The 24973-nt window shown below is 38.8% G+C and overlaps 4 protein-coding genes across 7 annotated transcripts in view; 3 read left to right on the top strand and 1 right to left on the bottom strand.

The window, feature by feature from the left end:
• The window catches only part of BBS7 (Bardet-Biedl syndrome 7), a 43559-nt gene extending 40989 nt beyond the window's left edge, over positions 1-2570 (top strand). Inside the window, exons 19-20 of one of the 2 annotated variants that reach the window (XM_068543381.1) lie at positions 1215-1360; positions 1842-2570. In XM_068543381.1, coding sequence (XP_068399482.1) covers positions 1215-1348 — 134 coding nt within the window. In that variant the 3' untranslated portion in view covers positions 1349-1360; positions 1842-2570. Of the gene's footprint in view, positions 1-1214; positions 1439-1841 lie in introns of those variants that run through there. The other variant, XM_068543379.1, reaches the window with a different exon arrangement.
• A 325-nt stretch (positions 2571-2895) lies between these two features.
• EXOSC9 (exosome component 9) lies at positions 2896-22061 on the bottom strand. 2 transcript variants are annotated; one of them, XM_068543376.1, is made up of 13 exons: positions 21907-22061; positions 21478-21572; positions 20610-20729; positions 20391-20493; positions 19335-19472; positions 17231-17313; positions 15840-15972; positions 14320-14408; positions 13515-13661; positions 12374-12555; positions 10723-10801; positions 10387-10511; positions 2896-3353 (listed from the first exon to the last, which is right to left on the bottom strand). In XM_068543376.1, the coding sequence occupies exons 1-12, from the start codon at positions 21970-21972 to the stop codon at positions 10427-10429; spliced, it is 1320 nt and encodes a 439-aa protein (XP_068399477.1). In that variant the 5' UTR covers positions 21973-22061; the 3' UTR covers positions 2896-3353; positions 10387-10426. The 2 variants fall into 2 exon arrangements, with proteins under 2 accessions (XP_068399477.1, XP_068399478.1); XM_068543377.1 differs by lacking the exon at positions 2896-3353 and having other exon boundaries at positions 10323-10511; positions 21478-21597; positions 21907-22001.
• Positions 4045-9902, top strand: CCNA2 (cyclin A2). Its single transcript, XM_068543378.1, has 8 exons — positions 4045-4552; positions 5336-5579; positions 6832-6944; positions 7147-7370; positions 7996-8203; positions 8626-8739; positions 9177-9310; positions 9670-9902. The coding sequence occupies exons 1-8, from the start codon at positions 4331-4333 to the stop codon at positions 9716-9718; spliced, it is 1308 nt and encodes a 435-aa protein (XP_068399479.1). The 5' UTR covers positions 4045-4330; the 3' UTR covers positions 9719-9902.
• Positions 22062-22175: 114 nt separating the features above from the next.
• Positions 22176-24973, top strand: part of LOC137764326 (uncharacterized) — a 52009-nt gene continuing 49211 nt past the window's right edge. For both annotated transcript variants that reach the window (XM_068543374.1, XM_068543375.1), the window contains exons 1-2: positions 22176-22482; positions 23865-24034. In XM_068543374.1, coding sequence (XP_068399475.1) covers positions 23919-24034 — 116 coding nt within the window. In that variant the 5' untranslated portion in view covers positions 22176-22482; positions 23865-23918. The remainder of the gene's footprint in view (positions 22483-23864; positions 24035-24973) is intronic.

Below are 24973 nucleotides of genomic sequence, written 5' to 3'. Positions count from 1 at the left end.
ATCAGGGGGGATATTTAATCCTTACAACAGCTCTGCAAGGTGGATAGTGTTATCTCTGGTTTTCACATCTGTAAACTGAAATCTGAGCTTAAGAATGTGTTGTCACATAGGTAGGTAGTGGCAAGGCCTTCATTAGAACCTCCTCGCCCCCAAATGCAAGCTTTTTGCACTGTGCCGAGTCTTCTGTAGAGTCAGTTGGTATCATCAGTCCATATTGATCCTTAAGATCTACCTAATGAATTTATTTTACGCCCAAAGACTTGCTCAGAAACGGTAACAATAATATCTAATATCTTAATATTTACTATGTGGCAAACACATGATCTTTTATCCTCATCACAACTTAGAAGATGGGTGGTGCAGAACCACCATCTCTTATCACCAATTCCACAGTCCAGAGAGCTTTGAAATCAAACACTTTGTTCATAAATCATTTGGCAATAAATCTGACTTGATCTGAATTAATGACAAAACCTCACTTAAACTGATACGAGGTTATTTATAGTTTTTTTATTCCACTTAGTATGAATATTCATATATTTTGTTGCAGATATGTTATGTTTTGTTACCAGATGCTGTCACTCACTTTCCATGGGTATTGTGCCATATATATGGTATATTATGGCATATTCCTTTTATTATCTTCCTAAAATATGAAAAATTCTGAAACACATCTTGCATCAAGAGTTTTGGATAAAAGATTGATAGCTTGAATTATTCCCACTATATATATGCAAAAAGTGAAAGGTGAAATAATTTGCCCAGATCTTTGAAACTAGAAATATTTGCCTTCAAGTCAAATCCTAAGAATGGTCAACATATAGATGGGATATTTTAATTCAGATAAAGCTGTTATGAACAGAATATGTCTACACTATGTCAAAATGGTCAGCCTGGTGGAAAAAAAAAAACCCACTTGTAATTTTATATATACCAATAGCAGTTCAAAACTGGCCAGCAGTTGATTGTCTGAATTAATAGCTTATAACCAATTGTTAAGAGGGTTATTAGCCAAATGATTTATATTTTGAAACTTGCCTTAAAATCCCCCCCAAATATTTTTTAATGCATCAATCCTTTCGGATTTCTGTATGTTGAATAATGGAATTACAGGTGCTTAGAAATAGATTCTCAAGCAGTCGCTTACTTTCATTAAATAATGTGTCATTAATAGAATTAATCAATGACAGAAACTTAACATTTTTTCTTTATAGGCATGATCACCGATCTTTTCATAGATAAGTTCAAATTCAAAGGCACCAATGTAAAAACCAAAGTGCCTCTTTTACTGGAGATTCTGGACAGTTATGACCAAAATGCATTGATTGCTTTCTTTGATGCTGCATGAAATATAAATAAGGTAAAGTTCCAAAGAAGTTGTATGTTTAAATGAAAAATGTTAAAACAGAATTGCAAGCTAACTGTATATACTTTTATTTCAAGTGCGTTTTTTAATATTATCTAAAAATATATGAGGTATGACTTTTTTTTAGTAATGCTTCTATTTTTTTGACAAATGGAACTTTTTAAAAATAAAGAGAATTTTTATTTTTAAAACAAGTGGAATGATTATAAGGGATTTTAATGAATTTTTTTTCAAGTGGATGTTTTATAGTAATCATATAAAATAATTATAATTATAATGTTTGTAATAATCGAGAACTATTATTTGGAAAATAAAAATATATTCAAATATTTAATAAGTTAACACACATACGTATAAACTGCTTTACAGTTTTCAAAATGTATTTACATATGTTACCTCATTTGATCTTTTTTCTTTTAATTAATTTATTTTTGGCTGCTTTGGGTCTTCGTTGCTGTGTGCGGGCTTTCTCTAGTTGCGGTGAGTGGGGGCTACTCTTCGTTGTGGTGTGCAGGCTTCTCGTTGCAGTGGCTTCTCTTGTTGGGGAGCATGGGCTCTAGGTGCGCAGGCTTCAGTAGTTGTGGCTCACGGGCTCTAGAGCACAGGCTCAGTAGTTGTGGAACACGGGCTTAGTTGCTCCGCGGCATGTGGGATCTTCCTGGACCAGGGATCGAACCCGTGTCTCCGGCATTGGCAGGCGGATTCTTAACCACTGCGCCACCAGGGAAGTCCCTCCTCATTTGATCTTGACAACATATATTGATTATTTTGTCAAATCATGTAAGAAAACTGATTCTCAGTGAGGTTAGGTGTTTAAGAGGACATGCTATTATTTTGTAACGGTGGAACCCAAGTTCTGGTGCCTGGATTGCGTTCTGGTTACTATGTATGTTGTCAACCAGGGGAAATAACATAAATTTTGTTTTAGGAATTGAGATTGATTTACAACTGATTTTGCTGTTACTTGGTGATGTTTTGTGACCCATGCTCAGTTTGTAAAATACTTGAGTTGGCCAGGGAAATCAGCAGAACTTGCACATACTGGGGGGGATCTTAACTTGATGTGCTGTAACCAGTAGGGCTATACAAGTGTACTACATGTGAATAGTGTCGAAATAGTGACAGCTTCTTAGATTTTCCTGCATTAATATCCACTGATTTCTTTTTTATCATAAATGGAGGGAAATATGACTTTAAGGCTATGGAAGTTATTAATCTTAATTCATATTTTATTCATATTCAGGTGAATATTGTACTTAAAGGTTGTTTAAAATAGCATAAGGATTATAATAGAAAATAAATTATTCTGTGTGTTTTCAAGAAGGGCACACTTATGAATTTGTTGGAAAACAACAGTGCTCCTTAATTATATACCATTATATTTATTAGTTATGTGCAAGCCTTGTTGTATATTAAATGTGAAAATTTGTTAAAGGCACATATTGCTAAGAGAGTTTTACTTTTTTTTTTTTTTTTTATAACTACAATAATGGGTATAGCAGGATGCCTCTTTATCAATCTGCTGCGAGTTTATTATTATTTATTTATTTATTTTTTTAGAAATTCACGTTCTTTTATTTATTTATTTATTTATTTATGACTGTGTTGAGTCTTTGTTTCTGTGCGAGGGCTTTCTCCAGTCGCGGCAAGTGGGGACCACTCTTCATCGTGGTGCGCGGGCCTCTCACCATTGCGGCCTCTCTTGTTGCGGAGCACAGGCTCCAGACGCGCAGGCTCAGTAGTTGTGGCTCACGGGCCCAGTTGCTCCGTGGCATGTGGGATCCTCCCAGACCGGGGCTCGAACCCGTGTGCCCTGCATTGGCAGGCAGATTCTCAACCACTGCGCCACCAGGGAAGCCCGAGAGTTTTATTTTTATAAGGTCATATTGGTTTTACTATGTTTAAACAACCTTCATTTCTAAATGGAACACAGAATTATATCTAGGTCACTCGAATTTTACTCCGTGCTTTTTGTTGGCTGCCACACCTTGGGGAAAAAAAGAGATAAAAATTAATGACTGTCTAGTTGAATTTCTTGTAGTACATTACTGTTTGTTACATATATCAACAGTAGTTCAAGGTGGCACTTTAAATTAATTGCATCTTCATTAGGAAAAATAAAAAGCATAAGACTGTGAAGAAACACCTAAATGGTAAGATGACATTATAGTCTTCCAATATTATATCAGTTACATAAGCAGCGTGTTAAATGATTTATGCACGTTATTTAATACTAACGACAACTGTATAACGCGTAGATATTATTCCCAATTAACAGATAGGAAAATTGAGAATTGGAGACACTGAATAACTTGAACAGGACCACCAGGCCAGTATGTGGCCGGATCAGATTTTAGACCTTGAGAAACTAGTCATTCAAGCTAACTGGAGGTCCTAGGGCAGAAGGCCGGGGCGGCCCGCTACTAATTGTTAAAGTTTAATTCAGTTTATCCTAGAGACAGCCCTTGCCCCGAGACAGGGACCGCCTAGCGGCCCTGTTTAAAGTCACAGTAGACTTAGGCCCCGCCTCTCCGCCGGGCGCGCGTACTTCCTCCTGTCGCCGTTCGACATCTCTTCGCCCCGCTCCGCCCCTGCTCGGTTGCCTTCGCAGCCGCCTTCACTCGCTTGCGACCGCGTCGCCCCGAGTGACGTCACGGGCCTCGGCTCTTTTCATTGGTCCATTTCAATAGTCGCGGGATACTTGAACTGCATGAACAGCCGCCGCTCCGGCGGGCTGCTCGCTTCGTTTCGGGGGCGTCCTTGGCCCTCCACGCCCGGCAGTGCCTGCCTCCGCCTTTCGCAACCTCCTCGGTCCTACACGATCCCGAGCGGGCCAGCGGGTGGGCAGGCTGGCCCGAGCTGCGGCGGGCGGGTACGGCTGGAGTGTACCTAGGCTGGTCGGCGGGACGCAGTGCACGCTGCTTGGCGCCGCAGGCTGATCCCGCCTCGCCCCCGGGAGCAGTGATGTTGGGCAGCTCCGCGCCCGGGCCTGCGGCCCGCGAGGCAGGCTCGGCGCTGTTAACATTGCAGCAGACGGCGCTCCAGGAGGACCAGGAGAACCAGGAGAACATCAACCCCGAGAAGGCGGCGCCCACCCAGCAGCCCCGGACCCGCGCTGGGCTGGCGGTACTGAAGGCCGGGAACTCGCGGGGACCAGCGCCGCAGCAGAGGCCTAAGACGCGACGGGTAAAGCAGTGAGCCGTATCTGCAGGAGGGTGGACCGAGCGGGAGTTTTGCATGGGTTTAGCCGGCAGAGGAGAGTGGCGAGAAAGCATCCCCTGGCCTTTTCGCGGAAGGCCAGGACCTGGAGTCCCTTGATCCCTGGTTTTCTGGAGTGTAGGATGCCACATTACTCCCATTAGTTTCTCCCATTACTCTCCCTGCCAGCACAATGCGTTTGTGCTGCCTGTCCGCTCTCCTCCACTGGGAGTATTTTTCTATAGATAACGAAGTCAAACTAAGCCCTACAACATGAGTATGGTCTTTGCCCGCCTCCACGCCTTTCTCTGCTTTTAAGCCCCAGCCGCTGCTCGGACTTCCTTCATCCTCCCCATATGGTTAAGAGATTACCTCTGCTTTAGGAAAGGGTATAAAAAATACTTTGCTTTTGGTCAATTCCGCCATCTTACCGAATTTGCTCTGTTGCTCCACCCTGGGGCGAAAGAGGTAAACCACTTTTTTGCCATCTCTCCTAAATTTGGCATTTTTCGGCCTGCCACTCCGCCCATCTCGTGGCCTTGATGAGTTTTGCCTAATTCCACTTAGTGTGACTCTAAAACTCTTGCAGGAATGCCTGTGACAAATTGGAACATCCCTTCTTTCTCCGACTACTCAAATTTCCTTGTCTGGATTTTTCCCCCTAAAGTTTAATTTTCCTGATAGAGCTATTGGGAGTAAATGCAGTGTAAGGGGATGAAAGCAGAACAAAATTCCACTTAATAAGCTCAAAGCCAGTTATTTATTTTTTAGGTTGCACCTCTAAAGGATCTTCCTGTAAATGATGAGCATGTCACCGTTCCTGCCTGGAAAGCAAACAGCCAGCAGCCTGCGTTTACCATTCACGTGGATGCAGCAGAGGAAGAGACTCAGAAGAGGCCAGCTGAATCTAAAAAACCAGAAGGTGAAGATGTCTTGGCTTTTAACTCAGCTGTTACTTTACCAGGACCAAGAAAACCACTGGTACCTCTTGATTACCCAATGGATGGTAGTTTTGGTAAGTTTTAAAGAAAATTTGTTATCAAATCAATGTAATCATAATTACTGAATAGACTGGATTAATGAAATTTTGCTTTTCAGAACATTATCTTACCTGATCCTTAACTACGAGTTAGGTTTAATGTAACAAGTTTAGAAAGGGTGTGACTTATCTCAGGCCTCACAGCTAATGCAAGACCTAGTGACCTACAAAAGGATCCTAATCCCGTGCTCCTTCTGGTACATGGCTAATTACATCAATTTCATTAGATCTCAGACTTATTTTAATCTGATCCTGGAAATGTTTGCTTGATTGGGAGAATATATTTCAGTTGTATTCTTAAGACTCACTTTGTACATACCATTCTCAAATAGAGTGCTATTTGAGAATGCAGCTTTAAATATTGAGATAGCCAACATCTCTTCCACCTTTAAAACTGTTTCTGTAAAATCAGTCTAAGTGATTGTCTGTTACCAGAGAGGGACATTGTCCTCCTGTGAGTCAGAGTAGCTGCTATAGACAACTCTGACTACAGTTTGTGCTGCTTCTTTACCATCAGGCTATCGAGTCACTGGACAGCTCACTAAATTCAATCTCAGCTTTAGTTCTATGGATGAGAGGTGTAGCAGGGAAGTCCTATGGAAATAAAATAATTGGTGTATTTTTATTTAAAATCTGCAATAAATTTTAACCTCAAACCTTGAAGTAAAAAGAATAATGGATGATATTTTTTGCCTTCAAAGATAATTTAAATTTACCAAAAAAGAATCACCCGTTGATTTTAGTGTTAATGTGTTTGAACTGCCCATAACAAATCTGAGTTTCTCTTTAGCACACTTGTTAGCCCTACTTCTAGTTATTGCCTGGATTGTGCTTTGAATAGGTTAGACTTAGGGGTCTGCAAACTCTCTTATGACAAATCCTAGATATCTCAAAACTTGGATTTTAACTTTGTCCTAGCAAAACCAGTGTACTCCTGTCATGGGAGATGAATGATACTTCAACAATAATACCTGCTCCTCAAACTCATTTTCCTGTTAATGGTTTGTCAGTACTTTTTCTTGTTAATTAAAATCATTCCAAAAGTAAGTGGACATAGGTACTAAAATCAGAGTTAAATCTTCTATGTACTTTGTCATAACAAGCTCTTTTAGTTGGATGAAATAAACACATTGGTAGTTTGGGACTCCTTACAAGGGCAATCACTTTTAGCTCTTAAATTAAGTCGAAAATGAAAAGTGAACTTCACTGTACTTTTGAATTCTCCCAGAGTCACCACATACTATGGATATGTCAATTGTATTGGAAGATGAAAAGCCAGTGAGTGTTAATGAAGTACCAGACTACCATGAGGACATTCATACATACCTTAGGGAAATGGAGGTAAAGACTCTCTGAATCTACTTTTTATACTATTTGTTCACTGTGGTGAAAGGAAATTAAGAGGATAATGTTTTTAAGTTTTTTAACTGCCAGTGAATTACTCTAATGCTATACTTAAGTTTCTAGCATATAGGCAGCATCTGTTAATGGTAAAATAATCTAACTGCAGTTTTAACACTATACTAAGTAACCTTCTCAACAGGTTAAATGTAAGCCTAAAGTGGGTTACATGAAGAAACAGCCAGACATTACTAACAGTATGAGGGCTATCCTCGTGGACTGGTTAGTTGAAGTAGGAGAAGAATATAAACTACAGAATGAGACCCTGCATTTGGCTGTGAACTACATTGATAGGTTTCTTTCATCAATGTCTGTGTTGAGAGGAAAACTTCAGCTTGTGGGCACTGCTGCTATGCTGTTAGCCTCGTAAGTACAACTTGGTTTGTTGGGTTAAAAGTGATTAGTAGTATTTCTGTGTAGGGAAGAAATTGTGATCTTTTAAAGTGTGACATTTTAACATACTATACAAGGCAGGGAGTCAGCAGCTACTTTAGGGATGGTGGAGTGGATGAAACTTTTTAAATTTAGGACATTAATTTTCCTAGATCTGGATTTCAGGGCACCTTGAATGAACCTACAGACTGGTGACATTTTAATACACCAGGACTAGGTTACAAAGTGGTTCCTTCCACTTTAAAGTACTTTCTGGTATATAAGCAAAATCTTTTCTCCATTAAGACATGAAAACTAAAATGTAAATTATTTATTTTTCTAAGGAAATTTCCTACATTTTCAGTTACTTGGTGAACTCTGGCATTGTTCCCATCTTGGGAAGTCAGTCTCTCACTTATTTCCTTTGAAGTGGGAGAAATATTTGGGGCTTTTAATTAGCATTTACGTAGTCTTGGCTAGAAATGGTCAAGTATCAGTGGAAACAGGCAACTGGTTTTGGATTCGTTCCATTTATTCTGCTTAAGGGATTTCAAGTCGGGATAAACAAGCTTGCTTTTCTTATAAAAGGACTGATTACTTAAAACTCCTTTCATTGTAGAAAGTTTGAAGAAATATACCCCCCAGAAGTAGCAGAATTTGTATACATTACAGATGACACTTATACCAAGAAACAAGTTCTGAGAATGGAGCACCTAGTTTTGAAAGTCCTTGCTTTTGACTTAGCTGCACCAACAATAAATCAGTTTCTTACCCAGTACTTTCTGCACCAGCAGTCTGCAAACTGCAAAGTTGAAAGTTTAGCAATGGTAAGTTCTTTTCATTTTGTTGAATGAAGAGTCTAAGGTCACAATTAGGGGCAAGCTCTAGTTTCATTATACAGCCTTGGTCAAGGGATTTAGTATTCTAGGGACAGGTTAGTGCTGCAGTATGAAAGAAAGCCTATCATTGGCAAAAGAAAACATAAATGGAGAAAGCACTAGGAATAGTGGTATGAGGATGAAGTCTTGGGAAATGGTAGCCAGCAGAGTTGTTTTTAAAGCTATTAAAGGAGGAAAAATACAGGATGAGAATGAAGCAAAACACGGTAGTGGATATATTTAAAGATGTGGCGATGGTTGCTACAGAGCCAGTCTTAAAGACAGCAAAATATTCGGTCAGAAGGTAAGGATTTGAGGTTTGAATTCCAGAGCTCTTATGATCATAAAGCATATTTACTTTTTCATTCCAGTTTTTGGGAGAGTTAAGTTTGATAGATGCTGACCCATATCTAAAGTATTTGCCATCAGTTATCGCCGCAGCAGCCTTCCATTTAGCACTCTACACTGTCACGGGACAAAGCTGGGTATGTATGACGACGTCCTCTCACATCCGCCTTGTGCTGTAAATGCTTGTGCCAGATAGGTTAAATAACTGTCCTATACAACTGACAGTTGTCTAGATGTACTGAACTGGAAGAGCTATTCAATCACCTACACTGTTGAAAGCATTTTGTCTTACCTGTTTAATAGCATGTGTTGTTAGGTAGAAAGCTTGCTTACTATTAATACTTGGATTTGAAAGGTGTGCTTAAAGAATTCAGGCCATAAGACTTGCTGCTGGCAAGGAAAATAGTAAAAATTGATCGAAGTTAGCAAACAGAGCTTGAGAAAACTGGAAGATGTTAGTTGGAGGTGTTAGGACTGAAGTTTAACAAAACTCAAGCTTAATGCCAACTACTAACTTGTATTCAGTGTCTGTTACTAAAAACAAAACTCAGTGGTTCCGTCCTCCCTCCTGCAGCCTGAATCATTAGTACAAAAGACTGGATATACGCTGGAAACTCTAAAGCCTTGTCTCATGGACCTTCACCAGACCTACCTCAGAGCTCCACGGCATGCACAACAGTCAATAAGAGAAAAGTACAAAAACTCAAAGTAAGAATTAACAGCAGTAGATACCAAAGAAGCTTGCTTTTCCAGGCTATTGTACGGTTCAGAGATCCTTGACATTTTAACTTTATTTAAGGGATTCACAAATCAGGCACAGCCTCCTTAAGCAACTGTTCTCTTAGCAGCCATGTGTTTTGAGCTTCTGTCCTGTATTTGAGGGAGAAGAGGGGAGAGGAACGGGGGGCATGCATGCAAGTGTTGGGGACCAGACTATGGTTTTATAACCATTAATTCAAGTAGACAGAAATAGCATTTGTGAGTTCCTAGTATATGTTTCATTCCATAATCTGTTTCACCCAATGAATGTTTACTAAAAATGGATTTTTTTTTTCCCCTGCTTACAGGTATCATGGTGTTTCTCTCCTCAACCCACCAGAGACACTAAATGTGTAACAGTGAAAGACTGCCTTTGTTTTCTAGGATGTAAATCACTCAAAGTATATGGTGTACAGATTTTATCTTAGGTTTTAATTTTACAATCATTTCTGAATACAGAAGTTATGGTCAAGTACAAATTATGGTATCGATTACTTTTTAAATGGTTTTAATTTGTATATCTTTTGTACATGTAACTATCTTAGATATTTGGCTAATTTTAAGTGGTTTTTGTTAAAGTATTAATGATGCCAGCTGTCAGGATAATAAGAAATAAATTGATTTGGAAAATTTGGTTTGTAAGTCAAATTTAATTTGAGGTAAAAATTTGACTTCAGGATTTCACTCAAAAATTAATTTGGTTTATTAAAGCATGGGGACTGGGAAGGCTTCTCCTTCCAACACACAGGTGATGACATTCACCTCCATAAGGAACTTGGGCCAACTGTCTGACTTGGGCATAATCTAAGAAGACTCTTTCAGGTCTTTGTACACACTATGAAAATGCTTTTTCATTCATCAACTTTTACTACATGTGACCTACCAAAGTGACAGTTATTTAAAACCTGTTTTAAAGGGTTCTCCAGACGTTTATTTTAAAGCATAATGTAAAAAACTGTATAAAGAACTAGATTCTATAATGGGTTTGTGAATAATACCCAAGGTTATTAGCACTGAATAAATACCTTTTTAATAGTTATATACAAATATACAACTATGTGAACTTTAATTAGCAGCTCTCTTCTTTTTTCTCTTTTTCACTGGCTTTTTACTTGGTGCTTTTACTTGTGTTGCACTGATGGTCTGTGTTCTGTGAACAAAGTAAATTAACAAGTTTTAACAGTATTAGTACTAGGAGCTTACTTTCGCCAACTATGACAGAAGAATACTGTAACCTTGAAAGGCATCCAAGCAGTTTTACAGACCTAATTCTATAAATCTCAGGTTGAAGAAACCCAGAGAGCAAGCTTCTAAAAAGTCGAGTATATGTATACATTTGAAATAAACCAGAAATTTGTTACCTTATTTTCTTCGGATTCTTATCTGGTTCTAAAATGATCATTTCTTCTTCTTCACTGTCTGAGAGCACTATAGGGGCATCTTTTAAGAAAATGTTAAGAAAGGAATATAAGTTTCAGATAGAGAGCCCAAACAGCATTTTGGGTGGAGGCTTACAGATGTACTATTTGGTTCTTCCCTTCCCTGAGGTTATTCCTTGGAGCTCTGAAAAACCTTATGTGTGCTTCTTTAATAGAATTAAAGTGAGGGGGATAATTCTACATACAGGTGTGTGTGTGTGTGTGTGTGTGTGTATATATATACACACACACATAGAGCATCTTATAGAACCAATTTGGAAACAAGTCAATATGCCAACTGAATTCCTTGTGCTACTCTTTGAATTTGTTAATTTCGAAGATCTAGATTTTAAATTTCTCCCTACTATAAACAACACTAGAAGGAAAAATACCTAGAAGCAGAATTACTAGGTCAGAAGGCATATACCTTCCGAAAGACATTTTTGCCAGATCCCTCCAGAAACGTTTCAATTTACACTCCAAGGATAGTATATTAACCCATTTTCCTATACACCCTTGCCAATGTGTTCCTGGCCGTTTGTATTTGAGAATGCATATACAAATAGGAACAGAAACAAAAAATAGGCAAAAGAACAGAAACATCTGTTTCTATTCTTTTGCCCATTTTCCCCATGAGACTTATTACATTAATTCTTTATATTTAAATAGAGTTTTCAATTACTTTCTCCCTATTAGAAAAATTTCACAAATATATAAAGGCATATGGAGTTTAAAAAAAAAAAGTAACATCTATCAATAAATAGTCCCTGTGTTTAAGCAGCTTATGTTGGTGTAAATATATAGTAAATACATGGAATGAGGTCTGGAAGAATAATACTAAATAGAAGTAACCACTGGGGAAGCTGAATAAGGGTCCCAATTAATGGGGATTTTTTTTTTTTTTTGCCTTACAAAAAACCCCAGCATGTTCTCAGTAATATTTACAGGCAATATTCTCCTTCCTTGAAGGCAGGCAGGTATATGCATTACACACTGAAACAGTATCACCTTCACTATTTTCTCAGCCAGATTTAGTAGCTGCATCCTTTAGTTCTCCACCAACCTACTTCCTAGATCCTTCCTTGTTTGATTTATTAAAATTTAGAATTCAATTCTTCACACAAGTCACACTTCACTGCTCAGTAGCTACGTGTGGCTAGTGGCTACTATGCTGGACAGTGTAGAGACAACATTTCTAACACTGCAGAAAGTTCTGTGGATGGCACTACTCTAATATATGTTATGATATTGCCTTCTTATGTTTGAGTCTAGAAACTATACAAAGAAAAAACAGCACACAGGAATGAGATTTTAGGAAACTCATCCCCTTAAAACTGGCCCGGATAAGATACAAAAAAAGAAAAAAAAAAACTTTAAAATAAAAAATGCCACTCCTTTCACATACCAAATACCACTGTTCCTCAAAGATAAGCATATTCTTGCAGTTAGCCTCAACAGTTTAGTTGAAATTTAAATTACAAAATATTTAGCCCCTCTAAAAAAGTAACTGCTAATATAAAAACAAGATTCCTAAAATAGGGAGATATATATATATATATATATATATTACATATAGCCATAAAGTATCACATACCTTGGCTTCCAATATTAGAGACTTCTCCCGTGTCCATTTTTATACTATCAAGAATGATAGCTTCATCACTGCCACCTTCATCTTCGTCTTCCTTCTCAGAGTCTTCAAGGTCACCCCAGGAGTTTTCTATTCCCTCTCCAATTTGGGCGGTTCCAGGAGTCCACAGCACAGGTTTCGAAACACTTAGCAAGTTAAGAAAACTGAATAACAAAAATACTGCTATTTGATGCAGTGCAGAAAATGATTAGAATGAAAGTTTTCTTCCTTTAAGATTGATTGAAGTGTGCCTCAAATTATTAGGAAAAAATTTACTAATAGCTATACTATGGATGGCTGAACAGTGAAGAAGAAATAGTGTATAACTCAGGTTAAGATTTTATGGACACAATGGGTGAGAAATATCAAGAGACACACTCGCTCTGAACATTTTAGTTGCAGTAATAAATCTGGTGAATGAACTTCAGGAACAATGTGGGGACTTCCCTGGTGGCGCAGTGGTTAAGAATCCGCCTGCCAATGCAGGGGGACATGGGTTTGAGCCCTGGTCCGGGAAGATCCCGCATGCTGCAGAGCAACTAAGCCCATGCACCACAACTACTGAGCCTGCGCTCTAGAGCCCGCAAGCCACAGCTACTGAAGCCCGAGCGCCTAGAGCCCGTGCTCCGCAGCAAGAGAAGCCACCGCAATAAGAAGCCCGTGCACCACAACGGAGAGTAGCCCCTGCTCGCCACAACTAGAGAAAGCCCACATGCAGCAACGAAGACCCAACGCAGCCAAAAATAAATACATAAGTAAAAATAAATTTATTAAAAAATAAAAGAACAATGTGTAATGTATAGTGTCTGACCATGCCAGTGAGATTAGAGAACAATTTTCCAAAGGAAAATGAAATGCTGTAAATTGGTTCTTAAAATAAGAGAATTTTCTGGTTTTGGTAGGATAGCTGAAGAGAAGGTAGATGTTACACCATCAATTTAATATGACTCATCACTATCTTGTCTTATATCTTAAATGTTTTTTTCTAACACAGTACAGTGTTTCAGAAAACAAATTTCCGTATGCACACGCTTCACATAGCCCTAATAATGCCCAAAGTGTTATGAATCTTCTTGTTTTTACCAAAAACACCCAGTAAAGATACACTTCTGAAGGAGGTTCAGCTTCAGAGATGATTTCTTCTGCTTTCTCCTCTACGTCGGAGGTATCAACAGGGGCCTTTTCCATTCTAAATGCTGTGATCCTTTGATTTGCTATGGATTCTGCAAAGCCAAACTTTCCACCTTCTTTCCTGTGTGGGTTTTTTTGGGGAGTTGGGAGGGAAGGGGGAATGAGAGATGGGAGAGAAGACAGGAAGGGAAAAAAAAGTTAACTATTTTATCCTTTTAATAGATGAGAAATATTGGATGAGAAACTATTTGACTAACTTAACCCCACCAATTTATTATGCCTATCAAGTGAGATAATAAAAAGTTACTATAATTAACCATTTATTAAACTGTGTGCCAAGCATGTGCTATGTACTTAAAGCATATTATTCTCCAATCCTCAAACCAGCCCCACCAGGTAGGCATTAACCTCCCATATTACGGAAGACACTGAAGTGCTGAGACATAGCTGTTGCTTAATGTCACACAGTAAGAAGAGATGGGAACCAACCCCAGTTTGTATTCTTTCTGTTAACAGGAGCTACTGGATTCTTTTTTTCCTAAGAAAATGTTAACTTTTTAAACGAAAAATATTATGTGGCTTTTTAATACAGATTATGTGTAAACTGGAATACAATAAATAGTTCAATCAACTTTCAAAAAACATTTAGTATATTCAACTGAGATGAACAGATAAGGAAAGACTGAGTGTAAAAACTCTATAGTTATGCTTGTGCGAGAAAAATCCTCAACAGAAAAATCTATAACAAGACCATTCAGTTCTAAAAAAATCAAACTTACCTAACTTTCTGGTCGTTCTCCAAAGCTTTCTGTATTAGCTCTGTAATTTCTGCTACCTTCACACCAGCTATTTTACTACATCTCAAAACCTATTTATAAAAGTGAACTCTGTTATTTAAAGACAACAAATCAAATAGCTTTCTCTAACAAAACTAAAAACATGAGATTAGTTTTTCTACCTTTGCAATTTAAGCCTTACTTTTTTTTTCAAATATGAAAATAATACACTGTAAACACAAATTAAGGCAAGATGTGAGAGCTATTTTTAAATGTTAAGGGAACTGACCCAAAAACTTTCCTATGACGATGTAGAAGATACCACTGAAGAGGCCACAGATACACTAATTTCCTTTCTGTGAGTGATCCATAGCTCTGTTCAAGACAGGGCTGCACGGTGTCCCCCGGAAAGCTTTTATAAAGCAAGGATTCCCAGGTCTCAGGGACCTAATGGATCAGAATCGCTGGAAATAGGGATCTGGCAGTGGTCATGATGCTGGTAATAATGACAATGATGATAACAGAAACTAACATTTACTGCACACTTAATTTATGCTATACAGTCCAATATATCCATATCTATCCTTATATTCTCCTAACAAGAAGGTGTTGGCATTAAGATTATTTACTATTTTACAGATAAAGAGATTGAAGCACAAAAATATGAAACCATCTGCCAAAGGTCAGTTAGTGTTAAGGAAGAGCTGGAGTTCCAATTAAGTAGTCTCTGTGCTCCTAACCAGCTGCACCATGTGGTACATGGCAATCTAATTTCTAAAAGTCCCCATGTGAATCTTATATGTAGCTGGATTTGAGAACTTCTGCTCACTGTACCCAAATTCCAAAAGTAAAACTATCTTTTTACATAATTTCTACTTTCTGACACTTTAAAGAAAAACAGGGATATACGGACTTCCCTGGTGGTGCGGTGGTTAAGAATCCGCCTGCCAATGCAGGGGACACAGGTTGGATCCCAGTTCCGGGAAGATACCACATGCCGCGGAGCAACTAAGCCCGTGTGCCACAACTACTGAGCCTGCGCTCTAGAGCCCGGTGCCACAACTACTGAAGCCCGCGCACCTAGAGCCCATGCTCTGAAACGAGAAGCCACCGCAATGAGAAGCCCGCGCACCGCAATGAAGAGTAGCCCCTGCTCACCGCAACTAGAGAAAAGCCCACTCGCAGCAACGAAGACCCAACGCGGGGAAGGGGAAGGGGAAGGAAGGGGAAGGAGAAGGGGAAGGGGAGGGGGAAAGGATATAAATCTCTTTCCTCACTGGAAGGAAAAGAGTATTCCTCCATCTAGAGGGGTAGACTCTGGAGGGCCATCCACGGGAGAAGCAAGGGAGGAAGGAGGGTACCTTGTAGCCACAAGTCAACAGACAGTACTGACACCAGATTCTAACAGATCCGAGAATCGATCATTGAAAATATCTGTTGGATTTTACTTAAAAAACACGAAAAAGCTTCTAAAAAGAAGAGACCTATCTTTAATGGAACATTAATCAAATCAAAGCACTGACTTGATCTTTTAGCAGCATTATCCCACCACTGGATTGGATGGTACAAATCTCTCGATGCTTATTCATGGCAATCACCAGCAAGCCATCCATTACACGTTCTTCTCGTTCATTGGGATCCACCAATAAATATGTTCTGAAATGAATGTTAAACGGACCTGAACAAATCTGATGCTGAGTGCTTGTCAATTTTAAGCTAATGGATATTTTTAAAAGATAGCATTATAATAAGGTCAACACAGTGTACGTCTGAGCCTATGAATTTGAGTCACTTTAATGTGAAAAGAGACAACAGAATTATTATAACATTAATTTGGTTAATTTTAAAGTTTCCCTAATATCCTGTACTTTGAAATTCTTTCAGGTTCTGCTAATGGCTCATTACAAAAAAATACTGCCTATTTCCACAGTGTCCAATGTTAGCCTCTAATCACATGTGGTTACTGAGCCGTTGAAATGTGGCTAGTCCAAACTAAGATGTACTGTTAGTATAAAATACTGGATTTCAAAGACTTAGTAGAAACAAAAGAATGTGAAATATCTCAAGAATAATTTTTAAGATATTGATTACATATTAAAATATTTTAGATATATCAAGTAAAATAAAATATCAAAACTAATATTACCTGTTTCTTTTTACCCTTTTAATGTGGCTACTAAAATTACATATATGGCTCATGTCATAATTCTACAGGACAGTGCTGGTCTATTTCCCTCTAATAAAATTCTATACTACAGTGACTGAAAGATGAAAGCTTTTCTCTAGTTTTTAGTCATAAAATTGCCAAAATATTTATACCTCTCTTTGTTTCTAAAGAGATTTAATAAGGCTCAAGCTTTCATTTAAAGGCACCTTACACGGACCTAAGATTCCAGGTTTTCTGTTGTAGAAGGAATTAGCAGTGAGTTGTGAAGAAACTGCTGGAGAGCTGAAGGAAAACAAGATTTTTTTTCTCATTTGTGAACCATTCCGCCTTGTAACCTGCTCCTATCCTACAACTATTCCATATAATATGCTCCTCAAATATATTCCAAAGTCCTCTTCCATTAATCCACAGTCATTCTCAGCCTACTTTCAAAAATTAGAGCCTAACATCTGTACACCTCTAGGAAAGATACGCTACCATGCTGTGGTAAACTCATAAACGTATAAGTATGCCATGAAAAGGAAAACGTGAAGTCTCTTCATTAAAGGAGAATTTGTCACTTCTACTGAGAAAGCTCTCAGTTCTGAGCATTTGTCAAGTAATGCTCTTAACAGAGAAAGAAAAGAACTATAAGGCGCTCTAATATTAAACAAGGGGTTTGTTCGTTTGCCTACGGCACATTTGAATGGAACAAAAAAGCTCCTAGCTGCATTTATAATTTCAGCCCATGACCAGGGTGAGACTTACCCTTGCTGGAAGAAGGCAAAACTGACACAAATGGGCATGTGGTGGATGCTCAATGGCACAGGACCACGCTCCTCAAGTGTATACTGTTTGAAAATGAAAGTTTCAGTAATTACAGTCACTAACTTATAAACAGACAAAAAATCATCTTGTACATCAAATATTAAAATAAAAAATGAAATCCCTTTAATCTTCAGCGAGTACCTAAATAACTTCTTTTGCAACTACCTGTTTGACTCTGCCATTCATCTTCCTTAAAACTTGATGTATTTGTCAAAAAGCTCTGTTGAGGTATAATTTACATAACATAAAATCCACTAATTGTTAGTAAATAATTCACTTTTTAGTAAATATATAGTGAAGTAACTATCACCACAGTTCAGTTTTTAAAACATTCTCATTACTCCCCCAAATTCCCTTAAGTGTGTTTGCAGTTGATTATCACTCCCTCTCCCAGCCCAAAGCAACCACTGATCTATCAATATTTTATAAATCTGCCTTTTCTGGGCATTCCATGTAAGTGGAATCAAACAATTTTCCGTCTTTTGCATCTGCCTCCTTTCAACTCAGCATGTTCCATCCACCTTGAAGTATACATCACACTGGTAGTTTGGTCCTTTTTACTGCTGAATAGTATTCCACTGCATGGATATACCACACTTTGTTTTTCCATTCACTAGTTGATGAACATTTGGCTAATTTTCAGTTTTTGGCTGTAATGAATAATGCTGCTATGAACATTCACATAAAAGTCTTTGAGTGAATGTATACTTTCATTCTCCTTGAGTACATTCTTAGATATAGAATTGCTAGGCTGTATAAGTTTACACTTAACTTTTTAAGAAACTGCCAAACTCTTCCAACACGGCTGTAACACTTTACCACCAGCAATATCTCTACAGGATTTTTTAATCAATGTCTTTTTTGTCTACTCATCACTCTATACTTTCTTTTTTACTTCCATATACCACCTCCCCTCTCTAAAGGAACACGTCTCTATTGTTAATAAAACTTTGTCTACACCTCTAAGTCTTTCAAGAGTCTGCTCCAGTCTAATTCCTAAAAGCAGCATCATGAATGACATCTTAGAGAATTTGGGCATCTGATGTTTCCTTTTATAACTTCAGGAATCAAATTATCACCACAGTGCACTTTCATTATTCTAGCATGTAATTTATATAAATTGAAATTGGCATACTCTGCACAAAAGAAAGGACAATGTAAATAGTATAGGTCCATAGTTTTCAAAATGTGGTCCTTGGGCTTCCCTGGTGGCGCAGTGGTTGAGAATCTGCCTGCCAATGCAGGGGACACGGGTTCGAGCCCTGGTCTGGGAAGATCCCACATGCCGCAGAGCAACTGGGCCCGTGAGCCACAACTACTGAGCCTGCGCGTCTGGACCCTGTGCTCTGCAACATGAGAGGCCGCGATAGAGAGAGGCCCGCGCACCACGATGAAGAGTGGCCCCCGCTCGCTGCAACTAGAGAAAGCCCTCGCACAGAAACAAAGACCCAACACAGCCATAAATAAATAAATAAATAAATAAATAATAAAATTAAAAAAAAAATGTGCATGCACAGACCTACTTCCTCTAAAAAAAAAAAAAAAAAAATGTGGTCCTTATACCAGCAACATCAGTATCACATGGGAACTCTGTCAGAAGTACAAACTCATACATCCTAACCCCATTCTACTCTGAGGGTGGAGACTAGCAATATGTTTTAACAGTCTTTCCAGGTGTTTCTGATGGGTTTTTGCCACACAGTAAGAACAAGCATCTCACTGTGAAAATACTGAGAATTATGATTTTTCACACATGCCCCCTAAGCATAAACCAACCACTTTATCTAATGCTCAATCCAAAGAAGTCATCGAGTTCTATTCTAAAAAAACCAGGATAGGGTATGCTTTCATTGACAAAACTTTAATACAGGAGATTTAAGAGGTTTCAAAGGTAACTGTGACCATATTTTTTGCCTTGTGAACAAATTTTAGAACATACTTAATTGCCATTTGCAACAAGACTTCATTAGAAACAAGCTGTCTGCACAGCAAGGATATTCATTCATTCATAAGAAGGAGCCTGGCTCACATCATGGGAGCTTACCAGTGTTACTTCATCTCCCTGGACAGAGACATCAGGCCTTCGGAAGTGACATAAGGCTACAATTGCAGCAATGCTGGCAGCATCAATAATGTTTCCATCATGATTTAACAAATGTAGGTCCACGCGTATTTGCCAAACCTGAATGTGAATTCGAAACAAAAATAAATCCTAAAGAGTCACAACCAGAGGTTATAAGGAAAGGGAACACTGTGTGCAAGTTTTTCTCTTGCTGTTAAAACATGCAGTTACTCCTTCTATTGTATCAATAAAAATACATTAGAAAATGTCAAGCCAGACCAACACCTGAAATACCAATAGTTTACCCTTCTATGAGTCATTTGAAAACAGTAAAATATATACTGTAAATACACAGAACCACTCTACATTTAGTACTAAGATTCCCCTAACTCCAAGCCTAATGATATTTTTATTGTGTCTCCTAACTTAAAAACCTCAAACTCTTAGGTTTTACTTGACAATATTTATGATAACCTTACAAGTAATGCAAATAGTATTATATTCAAGTATGGAATGTGGAAAGGCCAAGTGACTTCTCTGGAGTCAAAAAGATGGTTAAAATACCCTAATCAAGAATAAAGTTCTAATATCATCAAGTAGCACAATATATTGAGAGTAATATTTCCAATGTCAGACTACCAATGACTCACTATGCAGCCCTGTGTAAGTCAATAAACCTATCCAAATGAAGGATTTAATCAGTTCTTCAGCTCTTCATCCATCAAAAAGAAAAACATTACCTGCTTCTATCAACTCACTTAAATAACATAAGAAAATAAATGAAAATATGTGAAAAACCACAAGTTCTTTGAATAAGAAATTGGTATACAAATCCAAGTTGCTATTTTCACCAATTTTTTTGTCCCTCCAAAAAGAGATGACACAAAGTTCTATGGGTAGCACTCAGGAATATGTGAAGTGAAGTTAACTAGAATAAAACTGAATTAATTGAAGCTCTGAGAAAGAAAGTATAGATACAGGGATCCATGAATCAACAATACTCATCCCAAGATTAAGCATTTTGGGCATATTCCCCACCTTTTCACCAGCTACAACACAGAGAGATTCAGTGTCTATACACTTCGAATTTCTTAGACATCTTTCCAAGAGGCGATTCAACTTCACCAAGAGATCTGACTGCCTATGAAAACAGGAATGGGCTAATGTCATGAAATATAACACCAGGCAGTAAAACAATAGCTCACCCCTGTTAGGCTCCCCTCTGGCTAAAGCAGCTTAAGAAAAAGATTTAAATACCTGCCAGGTTCAAAAGCTGGGGCAGCCATCTGAGAGAGTTCAAGGTTAAAAAAAAGAATACCTTCTGTTGCCCTATTGAGTTTTGGAGAAACAAGTTCACAGGAAACCTGTCCAAGAACTCTGCAAAGATAAAGTACAAATCTGTTAATTAAATGTATTTCCTTTCCAATTAAAAAAAAAAAAGGAAATCTAAAAATTAAGTTTCAGTCTTACAGTACATTGAGTAATAACATGTTCAGTATGATATATCATTAAAGGTTGAAGTTACCTACAAAGTACAGTAGTAGAATACATAGAGAAATAAAACACATATTGGCATAACCAAAGAGATGACAGGGAAAAAAAATCTCTTATTACAATATTTACTATGCCACAGATTTTTAAGAGTCAATGACCATTTCTTCTCTCTTCTAAAACAAATATTTAGTGATACAAGATGGCATGCAAACTTGAGACGTCCTAAGAGTTTTCTTACGGCATGGTTCACCAACATTATCTGACCAATATCCTCACAACTTCCAAATGAATATTAAAAATCTAATTCGCATGTCACTCAGGAAAAGGAGGAAAGTAGGCCCTACTTAATGACAACAAATGCAAGGAACATTCAGTGCAATCACTGCTGGCTGTATATATGATTCACAGAGATCAGAAAGAACTATGTGATACTCATGTGACAGAAAATATATTCATGATTAAAAATGTAAAGTGTGACTATAAACCCAAAGTCTTGCATTAAAGAAAACACATTTATTTTGGGCAGCTAAACAAAGTACTGTCCAGACTTATCTGCTCTGTAAACTGAATCAATCAAGTTCTTTTAAATTTCTCCCTATTGAGCTTATACCTAATTTGAATACTTTGTTACCTTGTTTTTCCAAGTTCCACAATGCAGCACCCATAATCTGTTCCAAATGAGATCTTGATGTTCCTATAATCATAGGTTTGTCTGCCATCCAGCCGCTGTAAGCACAACATTCCTTTATTCCTAATACAAATATTGATTACTCTGTGCTAGGCAGTCCTTGGGCTAAGCACTTGGAGATAAGTGTGATCCTGACCACTCCACGTAGGAGAGTGGAAACTAGGTGCCCGAGCACTGACAGTCGCTGGGGTGACCTGAGCCTTGAAAAGACCCCACCGGAGCCAAATAAATATTGGAGCCTTGGGGGAACCCACCGGCCGCTCCCCCAGGGGCTCCCGGGGCCTGCGAGAGCTAGGTCTGTGCGCCCAGGCCGGAAGGCTGCGGGCCGCCGCGCTACCCGAGCGCTCACGCAGCGCCAAATGCCCGGTTTACCTTTTTCTCTTCGATGGCGCGGAGCAGAAAGCGGCGCTCGCAGTTTGAGAGTGGCGTCTCCTTCATACTGTCGGGTCAGGGGACGCACAGGTACTGGAACGCGTCGGGAGAAGACACCCTGCACCTCTTCACGCGCACCCTGCTCGTACCTCGGCGCAGGAGATTGACGTCATCAAAGCGCAGCAGCTGAAGCTGGGAACGCAAAGGCTGGGGGACCGCCGCTAGTGCGCAGGCTCAAAGCAAGGTTGGACCAGCCGGAGCTGGCTGGAGAAGCGAAAGGAGGCGAAGTTCTGAACGGAAAGATCTGTTTCTTTTCTTATAAAGTGTAGGGGAGAAAAGGACCCCGAAATAACCACCAGTGATACAAATTAATATCAGTAGAGCAACTCTCACACTTCACTCTATCCTCAGTTCTAGCGGAGTAGGCTAGACAGGTATTATTGCTATTTTACAGATGAGGAAGTTGAGATTTGGCCACTAAAATGCTGTAGAGGCAGAGTTTCAGCAGATTCATTGGAGAAACACTGGAATGAGCCGGCGTAAGTGGAGTGGAGGGGAGAGAAGAAAGTTGAGATGGTGAGCTGGGGTATTTTTACGGGCTGACGGTGAAACCTCGGAGGACCTGAAAAATTGATAAGAATTGATAGGATTAGCAATTTGTACCTACGCGCTGGCTGAAACAAAATGTGTTGTTTATTTCTTACAGCCTCTCCAGTTATTTTAAGGCGATAAGCTTATTTTTATAGGCGTAGAGGAACTTTAGTGTGTTCGTGCTGCCAGTCACTCGGCTCTTTGCGAGAGGCAGAATCAAGTAGTACAGATGTTCCTCCACTTACCGTGGGGTTGTGTCCAGATAAAGCCATGTAAGTGGAAAATACATTACTACACCTAACCTAGGAACATCATGGCTTAGCCTAGCCTACCTTAAACTTGCTCAGAGCACTTACATTGGCCAACAGTTGGGCAAAGTCATCTAATTGGGCAAAGTCATCTAACACAAAGCCTATTTTTCTTATAAAGTGTTGAATATCTTGTGTGATTTACTGAATACTGTACTGAAAGTGAAGAGCAGAATAGTTGTATGGGTACAGAATTGTTGTAAGTGTACCGGTTGTTTACCAGGTGGCTAACTGGGAGCTGTGGTTACTACCACTGTTCAGCATGAAGAGAGAGTATCGTACTGCATATACATAGCCCCGGGAAAAGATCAAAATTCAGAATTCGAAATGTGTTTTCTACTGAATGCATATCGCTTTCAAGCCATTGAAAAATTGAAAGGAGAACTGTTATACGTGCAGGACCCTGTGTAGTTAAAAGCAGGAACTGACTTCAAACTACCCAGGCTCAAATTCTGACTCTGCCCTGTACTTGTTCTGTGACCTTGGCCAATGTAGCCTATATGCTTCACTTTACTCATCTACAAAATAGCAATGATAAATCTATTATGAGAGATAAAAATGAGTTAGTACATGTAAAATGCTTAGAACAATGCCTGGCTTGGAGTCAGGCACTAGTTCAGTGTTCACATATTATTTTGTTTCATTTGCTTCAGAGTGATAGGCAATGTAACTCCTACACAGGCTGCATCTCGCTTCTGTCTCCTCTCAAGCGTTTTTTCCTACCAGTGATCATTATACCACTTGTAATCTGTGTACTCAGTAAATTACATATACTACTTGTGAGGGCCTCCCGTGTCCCAAGAATAATTCAAGTGCTGGATAAACAGGGTGGACAAGCTCCTGACCCGAAAGGAATGTATGTCCTCTTTGGAGGAGACAAACAATTAAAACCTACACAATTAAATAAGACAATTTCACATACTAAATACTATCAGTATTTGAGGATGAGGAGGCTATTTTAATCGGGCTAATTGCAGGAAGAGGTCACTTTGTAGAGGTGCCATTTGAGTTAAGTAAATCCTTCATGATGAGAAGGATCAGCCAGAATATCATCTGCAGGAGAGGAAAAGTCTTTCAAGCAGAAGGAGCCACATGAGCCAAGACTGAGGTTGGATGAGCCTGACATGGTCCGCAGACAGGAATCGTGAAGAAGGAGGGAAGTGGACAGACCCTACATCCACACGCTCAGACAGCCGATTGATTTTCAAAAGGCGCAAGGGGATTACAAGGTATAGGCCGTTTAAGTTCTTAAACAACACAATTCATGTTTATAGTATAGTTTCGCAACAGAACTCCTGGCTGTTAATTTTATCATTTAAATCTTTGGGTTATTTTAGTGGGCTTTTGATAATTTCTCTTTCCCGTCAGAAAGGAAACAGGACTTTGTTGAAATAGTCTGTACTTTCCTGAGAGACAGCTTGGTGGTGGAAAAAAAAATGGACTTTGGCTTCAGATAAACTTCAGATCAAGTGGACTGTAGGTGAATTAAATAATCCTGAGCTTTGGCTTCTGTGTATTTAGGTTGGAAATAATTACTTTGTGTTAAATGGTCTGAAGGAAAGCATCAAACACCATGTTTTGGACATAATAGCTATTCAAATTGTTAGTTTCCTTCCGCTTTTGATTTGGCAAGGCTTCCCGTGAAACTGTCCAAATATGCCATGTCTGATTGCTGTTCTGAGATTACTGCTTGATTACCTTGTCCCGCTCACCTTCCACTTTTATACAATTTCCACCATCCCTTCCTACTTTTACTATTATATTATTGTAATTTTAGCACTACAGCATTTGCCTTTTATTGGAGTTAATCCAAAGGTGTATAACCCGTTTCCACTCACATCTACATACCATCATAAAATATATTTACTTCATAGCCTTGTTTTTAGTAAGAAACTTTTGAGACACCCAAGGGACATTTGTTTCTTGCTTACAGGGGAATTTTTTTTTTTTGAAATTTGAGAAGAGGTTCAGATAATGTGCATTCTGCTCTTTAAAAAGAATAAGTTTGAGTAGTATATTGACCTAGATGATCTGTCTAAATATAACCTGGTTTTCAACAAGATATTTGAGTATAGATCTTCTCTCCTCTTTATTGGACATCTGTTGCTTTGTCTGACCAGCACCCTTCTATTTCTTGGAGACATGCCCTTTCCTGACCCTATGTGATT

Source organism: Eschrichtius robustus, chromosome 4 (assembly GCF_028021215.1).
Source record: "Eschrichtius robustus isolate mEscRob2 chromosome 4, mEscRob2.pri, whole genome shotgun sequence".
NCBI lineage: Eukaryota > Metazoa > Chordata > Mammalia > Artiodactyla > Eschrichtiidae > Eschrichtius > Eschrichtius robustus.
The sequence above is the reverse complement of the archived record's forward strand: the minus strand, read 5'-3'. Positions and strand labels throughout refer to the sequence as shown.